The sequence below is a fragment of the Lepisma saccharinum genome, chromosome 9, assembly GCF_977018435.1.
Source record: "Lepisma saccharinum chromosome 9, izLepSacc3.1, whole genome shotgun sequence".
In the NCBI taxonomy this organism is placed as follows: Eukaryota; Metazoa; Arthropoda; class Insecta; order Zygentoma; family Lepismatidae; genus Lepisma; species Lepisma saccharinum.
Window position 1 is genome coordinate 62,877,375 of NC_139237.1, and position 12,060 is coordinate 62,889,434.

The following is a 12,060-nucleotide window of genomic DNA, read 5'->3' on the forward strand; positions in this document are numbered from 1 at the left end:
AACATCCTTTGTTTCACCAATCGGGGAGGATACTACCGACATAAATTTAGAGGTGCATTGCACGACGACAAAGGAGGACTAGTTCGGAGTTTTCAAGCACTCCCCCACCCACTAAAACTGGACATCAAGAAGGTGGGGAAGGTGGAACTTCTTCCCTGGCTCCCATTAGTGTTTTTCGAGGGTTGCAAAAGTCCAGCACCCTTATTTTTTAACCTTCGCGTCTTCATCTTTCCCTTGTATACATGCCGCTGGGCGATGCAATGACCATACCCAGAGGACAGCTGGCTGCTGATAGGCAAGAAGAGGGAAAAATATGTGGTTTTGCTTTTGACGTGCAACTGTGGCACATGCTGTGGTTTCGGCAGCAAGGGGGGATGGGGGTAAGGATGCTATTCCGTGACAAAAATAATATTTCACATGGTAGTAAAATCAATTTTCAGGGAGAAAGAATTGTCGTGGTTTGAATCAGCACAAAACAAGAGCATCAAAACAGTAAACACTGCATGGCATTAAATTTTTCAATTTGACATTAATATGTGCCCAATGAATACTTCGTGAAATTAAGGAATCGAACATTACAATTGGTTTTAAATGTAGATATTTACATTTTTCAATATGTCACTATGTGAATTTCAGTTACACCAGAAATCAGATTCATCAAGTTTCTAATATATAGTTAGTGAAATAATACAATGACTTGAAAGATAAAATAAAGTTTATTGACAGCTTGAAAGGAAAGAAGAAAAGTTTTGATTTACTGTAGCATAACAGTATTACAACAAAAATTTATTCCACACTGGTGAATTCAACATTTTTTTAACACAAAAAAAATTGATAAATGAATACATGTGTGGTACAGTCCATTCTTATCTTTACAAATGATATATATTAAGGTTTTTAATGCAATCGTACAATGTAAATTCTAATTTATATAGGTTCACGTGTCTTGAATACAATCAAATTGCCACTGCAGTGGCTTGAAATAAAATTAGTCTTGTAATAGTTATTTTTAAAGTTGAACTTGACTCACATTAACACATTGAAACCAGTTTCATTACAAAAATCCAGAACACACTGAGCACTACAGAGTAGTCAATTACATGAAAAGCTCATATTCTTGCAATATCCATTATTTCATCAGAACTTACACAATGTAACATCTACATCTATTTAATGTATTCAATCTCCTTGCCAACTGCATGCTACACAATTGCTTCACAGTGTAAAAACTCACAAATATATGTAATATAATGGGTGAAGATTCACTTTTGCCAACACACTAACATTTAAAACTCATTTTAACAAATTATGCTTATTTCAACATAATCAGTAATAGAGAAAAAGACTTAATGATGGTACACATGGGACAAGATTTAATGATACACAAAAATGGATTACCTGTGCAAAATGAAGGAAATTATTCTTTGATGTTACACTAAGTCTATACTGGCACCGTTTCAAAGTGCTGGGTTGCTGATTGAATTGAAAAGAGAATGCAATTAGCTTGATTACCAATTACCACCAGTACCTCCTTCTCGCACCCAGTAGGAGTTGGTACCTCCTCTTCCCCTTCCACCACCTCCAGAGTACATTCCTGCATTACCCCAGTTATCATTCATATTTCGTGGACCATCTGAATAGCTGGGATTTGAAACCTCATAGAAGCTACGCGAGCCAAATCCGGTCCCATAATCATCGGAGAATCTTCCACCTCTTCCGAAATCATTAAATCCACCTCTGAAACCACCACCCCTCGGATAGTAGTCGTTACCCTCGTCGTAGTAAGAAGGACCACCACCAAATCCTCCTCTAGTGCTACGGCCACCTCTGAAACCACCGCCACCCCGTCCTCTAAACGGAGGGCGACTACCTCGAAACCCTCCCTTGTTACGAGATCTATCCTGATCCCGATCCCTATCCCTCCTTCTCTTCTTTGGTCTCTCCTTCTCCTCTTCGGAATCGCTCTCCCTCTCTCGATCCTTCTTCGTCCACCACAGGAGATGTGCTGGGATGGGTTTCTTGGCGTTTGGCAATGTGTCGGGATCCCTCTTCTCAAAGTAGAGCACAAGGCTCAATGCACCCGTGTGCGGACTCATGTCAAGAGGAATTGCTTTGATAGGAATGAAAGGATGTGTGGCTTCCGTGTCGGCTGCTGCCAAATTTGTGTAATCTTTGACTTCTGGTCTTGGTCTGTCTGACACAAAGACCATCTTCTGGATTAATTCTGCCTTTCTCAGCTTGCTAATTAATTTTGGCTCTGTATGGAATAAAAAAATGAAAATATAATTTATCATGAAACTGTTAAAAAGGGTAAAAAAATACATACATAAACACTGGTTCCATATGAAGCATCCCATCAGTCCTGTACATTCCAGATAGAACAGTAGGTTAGGCCTATATTTCTCAGACTAAGAAATGAGTCATTCACCTCAGAACAATTGTTGAAAATTTGCACTCAGAAACCCAGCTATATTACTTGCAAATATTGTGGCTATAATCTTAAGACATTTTTATTATATTTATGTGACCATAGAGGAAATGGTAATTTCTTCATTTTTTTGCATTCAATTAATTTCAAGGTGCACCATTTTAATTATCATAGGTTAATGTTGTTGTGCCACATTTCCATACAATATTCTCATGACAATTACTACATCGCACCAAGTTTTAAAACTCAAAGAACAGAATTTTTTCTCCCTTGTTACATGTTTTTTCAATGTCTATTAAAATGTTCACTGCTCAATGACTCCAGAAGAAAATAGATCTTCTCCTACAGTAGTAGAAACCCAGTAATAAATGCTAGCTCAGATCATGTGTAAGTAGAGAAACACTGTTTTAATTGTTATTTATTGTTAATTGTTATAATGGTATCAGAGAGAACTCGAGAGAGTATCACTAACGATTCAGTCTTACCGAATCTTTTTTTCCTTTTGCCAGTATGAATGTTTTATACACATATTCTATTAAATTCTACAATTTATTCTGCCAAACTAAATTCCAAGACTTTTCTATGTATTTTTAAATAACTTTTTAAAGCATTTTATAATGCTTGAACATACATATATATAAATGTTAATTCTTGGATGCTGAATGAATCAAGTTAATTCTACATTTCTTTTAAATAAATTAAGAAAACTAAAATATGAACCTTTTTACAAATTACACAAGCTTTTCCCAGAGCATTGAGGAGGCCTGAGCACCATATAAAAAAATTGTCGAGTGGAGAAAACAATAAAATATACTCACTCAGTCCTTTTGCGAATCTTGGTGGTTCCACAATAACCACAACCGTTTTTCCAGTCACAGCTGCAAGCACTGTCTCCAATATTTCATCCGGCTCTCCTTCAAAGAACTCGCAGTTTGTTATGCCATTTGCAGCTGCATTCATCTGTGCTTCTTCAATTGCAGAAGCTTGAGGATCAATACCAAGCAGCTGGCCACATTTCTGCAAGTTAATATGTTTCAATTAAGTTTCTTTTTTTTTTTAAATTTTATTTTGTGGATGCATCACTAATTGTGCTGAATCCGTATGTATTGGTATTGGCCAACTTTAGTACTATCAGCATCAGAAAGAACAACCCTTAAGTACTATGGACATTGATAATTACACAACAGACTGCTGTTTTGATTTTGAACTGTGAATAGCTGTCTTGCTATTTTCAATTTCTGATGTGTTTTATGTGACTAGACATGGTTATAGAAGAATGCTGTAAAGCACATTGTTTTCATTTATTACTGTTTTGTTAAAGAAACATAACATAATTTATGCAAAGAGGAAGAAAATCAGTCAAAAATTGCAACAATGGCTACTTTATCTTTTAGAAATTCCAAATTCTTAAAATTTCTACATTTTTATGTTGTCAGAAGACAGATAATTCGAAGTAATATGTTTCTGAAATTGAAAATGAGTTATGAGCCATTTGAAACACAACAAAAACACATATAACTACTATGGTTTGCATGTCAGACCTCTTGAAGAAATAGAATTCAATAGGAATTGAAAAAACAGAGGCAAGACCTCGTGGCCTTGATATCATGTAGCCAGCTTCCCAACTGAAAGTTATGTAGAAGGGTTGGAGGGACGTGAGAAATAAAGTAAAAGAGAAATTCAGCATGGTCTGAGAGACGGTCCATAGTTGTTAAAGGTTAATCACTGAAATTGAGAATTATGCAAAATTTTTATTAATTGTTTTAAGTATATCCAGTCTTTTTATTTTGTTACTTTGCTGCCACTTTTGACTTATTGTAATGTTGAAGATGAGTTCTGGGAACTACATATTATCACAATTAGTTTCAAGTTTACTTTATGCCCAGTTAGGCTAAATAGGTCCATAGTCAAGAGCGGAAACTGAACCACATTGAAAATGAAACTTGAGAATCTGTCCTTGCCCTGGCCATGGAAATTTCTTGTTAAGGCTCTACCAATCACTGAAAGAAACCAATGTGACCTATTTATGCTTTATGGGAGAAATTCACCTGTAACCTAGTGTCATCTGGTTTCCTAGATCAGGTAAATCATGCATGTCTGACTTTACGCTGGGGGAAGGCCATGTCTGTACGGGGCATTGGTTCAATGATTCCATAACAAAACTAAATCTCTCCCGATTGTATAATGCACAACATATGGTAACACTAACCTTTGCAACAGAGAGACCCTTGCCACCGCAACCACAGAACAGATCCAGGACTGTCGTATCCTCATTGATATCGGTCAACAGGTCATTGATGATAGAATATTGAATTTCTGTTGAAAGTGTGTTCAATGGGAAAATAGAGTCCATTTTTAGGTGCAGCTTCAAATCAAGGATGGTCTCCTCAACTCTCTCTTTTCCAAGAATGTGTTTTGGTGGTAGCTGTCTTCTTGGGTCCTTCCTGAAAATAAAAAATCAATACAGTATTCTTATGTCAGAAGCTTGCTTTAGTAAAACTTCACTTCTACATTTGCGAGTGTCAATATGCAGTACATTTGCTATACACTGGATGGTACAAAATTATATTAAATCAGGTGGTATTAAGTAATTAGTGAACTTATTTCTAGAAACTATGATGCAATTTCAGGGTGGCGACTCTAAACACCATGATAAAATTCAAGTATAATTTCTGGTTTTCAAGGTGAACTTTCAAAAAATTCAAGAGTACAAGCAGATGTTTTCTCCATTTCAACCTTAACTATTACCACCCCTCACATCCTCAAAGTTTGTTTTTTGTTGAATATATTTCCAATAATTTAGTTAGCCATTGAATTAGAATTTATGCGTTATCACAAAAAATGCAAGTGTCTTTTTTTTTTTGTCCAGCAGTGTGTATAGGTATATTTAAAATATTTAATTTAAGTCACGAAGTTTATATTTTCTACTTCACATAATACTCAGACTCGAAATACAGGGTTATTATAAATGATGGACCCATTTTCAAAACATCATATTTATTGAGATACAAATCCAAAGTGAACAAGCTATATACCAATGGAAAGAGGAAGGTTCAAAGTGTGTTACCACAATGTTTGTAACTGTTATAAATGTTCAATGTGGCCACCATTGGCTGCACGGCAAACATCGACGCGGTAGCCAAACTCGTTCCACACACGCGTAAGCATATCTGCTGACAGAGACGGTCCTCTTGCGAACTCTACCGGCTGCTTCCGCAACCACCACAGCCCGCCAGAAACTTTGAACCTTCCTCTTTCCATTGGTATATAGCTTGTTCAATTTGGATCTGTACTTCCCTACCTATGACGTTTTGAAAATGGGTCCATCATTTATAATAACCCTGTACATCTACAAACACAAGTCCCAAATCTTACGGGATACACTAATGTACGGAAAATTGTTAATTACATAAGAATTTCAAATTCAAATTTACCTAATCAACTTCAGGATATTTTATCTTGCAATAATCTTCCGTCTGTCAAGATAGATTGTTCTGCAAAGGACACTAACAAAATGACTGAGAGAATTCTGTTTTATTTTTCACGCAGATTTCTTTTCCTTCCTCAATAAAAATATAAGCTAACTCAGAGAATTTATAAATATGTAAAAATTGAATGAGATTTCGATTAACGGAAGTTGTAATTTTTCACGATGTGATTTTTACGCACACAGCTGGAAATTGGGAAGTATGTATGTAAAAATGTATTTCTTTGTACATGCTCTGGCCTAGGTTGCTTTTTGCCCGGTAGTCCGGGAATCCAACGGTTGGGTTTTCTCAACAGCTTCCCCGTTTGAAAGTAGGACCTTGCTCGGTGATTGGGGGCGAGTTGTTTGTCGGAGGATAAATATCCATTCCAGCTTTGTTACGGTCTCTCTTATGCTCTCCAATCGCAGAAAGTGGCCATCCCTCAATGGATTGACAGTTTTTTTTGGATGCAGCGATACACACAGAGCCTAAGCGCCGTAGATAAGCATAGGGACCTCTGCGTGATAAACTGCAGGGCAGGTTAGCGCTATGGTAAATAGTGCGCTTTTAGCTCTAATAAGTTGTACTGCACTTAATACGAGGATGGCATAGGGACCTCTGCTGATAAACTGCGGGGGCAAGTAAATAGTGCTCTCGTAGAGTGAAGTCTTGATAAGGGCAATTCTCTGTGTTTAGGGGACAAAAGGGAACCGAGAGCAGTTGATATTGGACTTGTTGTGAAAAGACGTATATATGGCAATGGGAAGAAGTGTAAATAAATGTTGTACATAAAGAGAGAACTCAGTGAGACGCTATTCATGTCAACGTCTACAGAGAAAAATTCACGCAGAATTCCCAGAGCCAATAATTCATGCAATTCAAGGAATTCTCGGAGTGGCCACCCTGAATATAGTGTAATGTAGCATTTTACATTTGCAGAATTTTTGATAGTAAGGCTACCGTGACACCCATGCATTATTATTTCTCATCTACTATTTGGCCAAGTGTACAGGTTTGAGTCCTGGACTAGCCATGGATGTTCCCTTATGAAGCTTTAATGATTTCATGTAATAATCATTCATCCTCCTCATCACAATTAGCTGATGACAGAAAAGCAACATAAAATAAGAAAAATATGAAAGGCTCTTTGAAGGTTAATGCACACTCAAATTTAAATATACAGTATCTATATTTAAAATATTTAGTTAAAGGTGCGGAGTTTACATTTGCCATTTCACATACTCAGACTCAAAATATCTACAAATACAAGTTACAAATGTTACAGAATATACTAATCTACGAGAAATTGTTAATTGTAAAGAATTACACACTTAAATTTACCTAATCAACTTCAAGATAAATTATCTTGCAATAATTTTCCATGAGAGATAGATTGTTCTGCAAAGAACACTAACAAAGTAAACGGACTGAGAGAATTCTGCTTTATTTTCCACACAGCTTTCTTTTACTTCAATAAAAGTAAAACCTAAACTGCAAAATACTTGCCTCAGAGCATATGTATAAATTCAATGAGATTTGGATTAATAAAAGTTGCAATTTTTCATGCCTACAGAGAATTCACACAGAATTTCCGGAGGCAATAATTAGAGGCACATATTTTTGGTAAATAAAAAAGCAAAATTTCGGTACAAAAACGGAGTCAATTTCAGGTTCAAAAGCGGTAAATAAAATAAAATATCGGTGTTATAGCGGTTAAAAAATGGATGAAAAGTGGTATATAAAAATACACTTTGGTTTTAAAATTGTGAATATAATCCTAAATTTGATTTAAAAACTACACTTATTCCACAGAATTAACATTTCACTTCTAACAGTACATTTATGTAGTTATCAGAGTATTAAGTTTATTTCTGTGTAAAGGAGTCCATTTTTGCTTCTCCAATATTAACAGCAGAATTAATCAATTTTCCGGGAATTGTATAACTCTCAGGATAATTCAGACCACAGAAGGTGTCGCGTCGGTGAATAAACCCTGAATTTCGTGTTTAAGAGTTAATTTCGCTTTTTGCAGTTCATTTCGCATTATTTCGTGACAAAATATGGTCACAAAATGCATCTCACACCTGTCAAAAACATGAAAAATTAACACTACAATGTGTTTTTTCAAATTTCGTTTTTTCGTTAAAAACGAAATATGCATGCCCCTAGCAATAATTCATGCATAATTCCCAGTGATAGTTTGTTTACCAGTCCAATACTTACAAAAACAGCCTGACGTTTTGCAATTATTTTATTCAAGGTACAATTCATATATACATACAATGGAACCTCTATTTTATGCTTTTCAGGGAACCAAGCCGAAAAAACTTACAATGTGGGAAAATGTAAAATCTAGGAAAATTTTATAACATTTTGTTACGTTGAGGCCATGAAGATTGAATGTATAATGTGGGAAAATGTAAAATCTAAGAACATATAATCGGGGTTCTACTGTACTGTACATATATGATGGTTACTGGAAAAGTTTCTGCTAGCTACCACCAACAGAGGCGCTAGTGTTCCGCTATTATAAAAATCGGAAGAATATACCTTTTTCATGTTTAAATTATCTTTGATTGTTTGTTTAAGCCATTTATTTTTCACAGAAGTTTGTAGTAGTAGTTTCGTGTGAGAAAAGAAAATTTCTCATGAACACTTTCGGGCAATGATTCTTTATGAATTCAAATGTACTTTAACACCGAAACAATGCATAGAGCGACTTCATTTGGCTTTTGGGGATGAAGCACTATCCAATAGGACTGTGTACAATTGGTTTTCTGAATTCCAGCGTGGTCACACATTTCTCAGTGATGAATTTCGTGAAGGTCCATCCACGTCTGTTGTTGCGAGTAATGTGGATGCTGTGCGTGAAATGATTGAGAGAGATCGGCATGCAACATACCGTGAGATTCAGGCATCTTTGAACATTGACATGAAAGCAATACATACGATTTTGCATGGTCATCTGAACGTACGGAAACTTTCAAGCTGTTTGATCCTACACAACTTGACTGAAGCTCGTTTAAATAGGTGTAAAGAAATGCTCAAAAAATTTGGTGTACTACATCGTTACAGGGGACGAAACTTGGATCTATTCATACGAACCTGAAACTAAACAGCAATCCACTGTTTGGGTGTTTCAAAGTGAACCGAAACCAACAAAAGTTGTTCGTTCTAGGAGTGCTGCCAAGAAAATTATTGCTTGTTTTTTCAGTTATACCGGACATGTGGCAACAATAGCTTTAGAAGATCAAAGGACTGTAAATGCTGAATGGTATACAACAATTTGTCTACCCGAGGTCATCAATGAATTGCGTAAAACAAACTCAAATCGTCGCATTATTCTTCACCACTACAACGCCAGTTCCCACTCAGCACACCAAACTGTTGATTTTTTGTCTAGTAAAAATGTCGAATTAATTACTCATTATACGTACTCACCTGATTTATCACCTGATGACTTATTTATGTTCCCACACATGAAAAATAAGATGCCTGGTGAGATATTTCTGTCGCCTGAAGCACCTGTTGACGCATTTCGAACAGCGGTTTCCGAGGTATCAGGAAAAAATGCTTTCAAAATTGGTTTGAGCGTATGCAAAAGTGTATCGATCTTAAGGGTGAATACTTTGAAAAAAAAAAAAAAAATACGATAGGTCACACTAAAAGTTTTTAGACACGCGCAAGTAAAACACTGGAGACCAAAAGTATGAATGCTATAATTTTCGAAGTATTCTCCATGACAGTTGATACACTTGTTCATCAGCTCAAACCAAGTGTGAAAGCACTGGGACCACACATCTGCAGGCACCTCTTGAATGCACTGAACGAAGGCGGTGACTGCCTCCTCGGGAGTAGGAAATGAAGAACCTCGTAATGTATCCTTGATTTTAGGGAACAGGAAGAAATCACAAGGGGCGAGGTCGGGACTGTAAGGAGGATGAGTCATTTCTTCGATGTTGGAGGCTTTGAAGAATTCAATTGTTCGTACTGCTGTATAGCTGCGCGCATTGTCTTGATGCACAATAATGCGACTTCGTGGGCGTTTTTCACGAACTTTCCGTACGATCTCCGGTAAACAAACCGTAGTGTACCATTCAGCATGAACGGTCCGACGTCCCTGTTGCAATATGGCCCGTCCGACTGAAGAAAGTGACAACCATTTGTTTGCCAACACTTCGTCCCTTCCTGACTTTTGTTGGTGGGTCTTCATCCGGGAAGATCCACTGCGTCGACTGTCGTTTGCTCTCGGGTTCATAACAGTACACCCAAGTTTTGTCACCTGTTATGATGTCATACACTGCATTTGATTGTCTTTGGTTAAAGTTGTCCAGCATTTTCATGCACCATGTGACCCGTGCCTGCTTTTGCTCCTGAGTAAGATGGTGTGGGATCCATCTGGCACAGAGCTTCCTGACACCAAGGCGGTCATGCAGGATCGTTTGAACCTGACTCTTACCAATACCCAGTGTTGCACTAATAACTGCATATGTCACCCGGTTATCCTCCTCTATCATGTGACGCACTCTGTCGACGTTTTCTTGAGAAGTTGCTGTCACAGGACGACCATCACGTAATTCATCACTGAGTTCCTGACGTCCACGTCGAAATTCTAAAAACCAATTAAACACAGTCGCACGGCATGGGGCTTCCTCCTGAAATGCATTTCGGAGCCTTTCATAACATTGCTGCTGCGTTAAACCTGCTCGAAAATCGTAAAAAATCATTGCTCTGAAATGCTCCCGTGTTAAATCCATTTTACTGTACACACACGACAATAATTGACTAATTTCTGGCACACAACAATTAACAACTATAAATTCTGCAGCATTATCACACTTCACAGACTACTAACTTCAACATATCCTAGAGACAATGTATTGCTGCAATCAGTGTTGCCGCATCTAAAAACTTTTAGTGTCACCCACGTAAAAAAAAAAAAAAAATAAAGCCATTCCCAGAATTTCACGTCTTTTTCATATTGATTGCAGAAACTTTTCCAGCAGCCCTCGTACATCTTTGTTTATGGTATATGTCTAAACACAACAATACTAATGTCCAAACACAGCATGAAGCTATTCCACAAGTAATCGCAAAGTGCGCATATCCAATAAACATTACATGGAGTGAGTTTGCTTGTAATATTTTCACAGATAAAAAAACTAAATCGGCTTAAACTCATAAACTTACTTGGGGCCATGCCATCTCAAGTAGAGGGAAGAGAGATTCAACGCCTGACCTTCGCCGCTCTCGAAGTAATCCTTTACCTCATCTGCAAGCTTGTCAAGTTCTTCATCTGTGAGACTCTGGGGGTGCACCATAATCTCAAACATCAGTTCTCCTGTTCGTGTTGATCTGATCCTGACCATTCTCCAATGACCCTCATTGCTCTCCGTCAGAGGTTCCCTCTCGGACTGCCTCACAAAATCTTCAAAGGCCTGCATTAGCAAAATGAAAAATCAAATCACGGTCATAATTATAAAATCAAAATCACACAAGAGAACAGTGCAATTCCTGTAGAACTTGCAGATTGCCACAACTCGTGTCCAATTCCTGAACGATCCTCTCATTTAGAAGAATTCTACTGATAGTTTAAATTAGGGATGGGACAGATTAATTCGTACTCTATCGGCATCGGCTGATATGGAATATCGGTTTATTAGTTCATTGCAAAAATTACAAATTATTTTATCGATCTATCTATAAATGTCTTCTAGCTTAGTGCAAAATTCTACAATTTTGTTATAATTTTTATGGATAATCTCAATAAAGCAGAAGCAGAATTTTCTCCATTTAGACATAAATATGCAATTTCCCTTGCACTGAAGTCACCTCGAAACACATTTATTATGGAGGTCAATGAACCATTCAGGTTCTTCTTGGAATTCTATATCGGATTGGTACCATATTGGTTATCTGTATCGGTAATATTGGTACTTTATTGGTATCGACAAAAATTCCATATTGACCCATCCCTAGTTTAAATTAAAATGTCTCATAGCACATCATGAGAATCCTTAGCATGTACTGTTGTTAGCACATTTGTAATACTAATTCTGCAGTGCTGCATGTCTAATGTCTACTACAGGGATATAACACTATCGGTTGATATAGGCAAACTCCGTAATAACACTGTAATATATCTGTAATTTAGTGCAAAATTTC

General features: G+C 37.0%; 1 protein-coding gene across 1 annotated transcript in view; it reads right to left on the reverse strand.

Annotated features, from left to right (window-relative positions):
* Window positions 1-697: 697 nt before the first annotated feature.
* LOC145992078 (tRNA (uracil-5-)-methyltransferase homolog B-like) overlaps window positions 698-12,060 on the reverse strand; it is a 40,016-nt gene continuing 28,653 nt past the window's right edge. The window contains exons 7-10 of the mRNA XM_083128293.1: window positions 11,086-11,333; window positions 4,638-4,872; window positions 3,247-3,445; window positions 698-2,257 (exon numbers count right to left, since the gene is read on the reverse strand). Of these exons, the coding sequence (XP_082984419.1) occupies window positions 1,509-2,257; window positions 3,247-3,445; window positions 4,638-4,872; window positions 11,086-11,333 (1,431 nt within the window). The 3' untranslated portion in view covers window positions 698-1,508. The remainder of the gene's footprint in view (window positions 2,258-3,246; window positions 3,446-4,637; window positions 4,873-11,085; window positions 11,334-12,060) is intronic.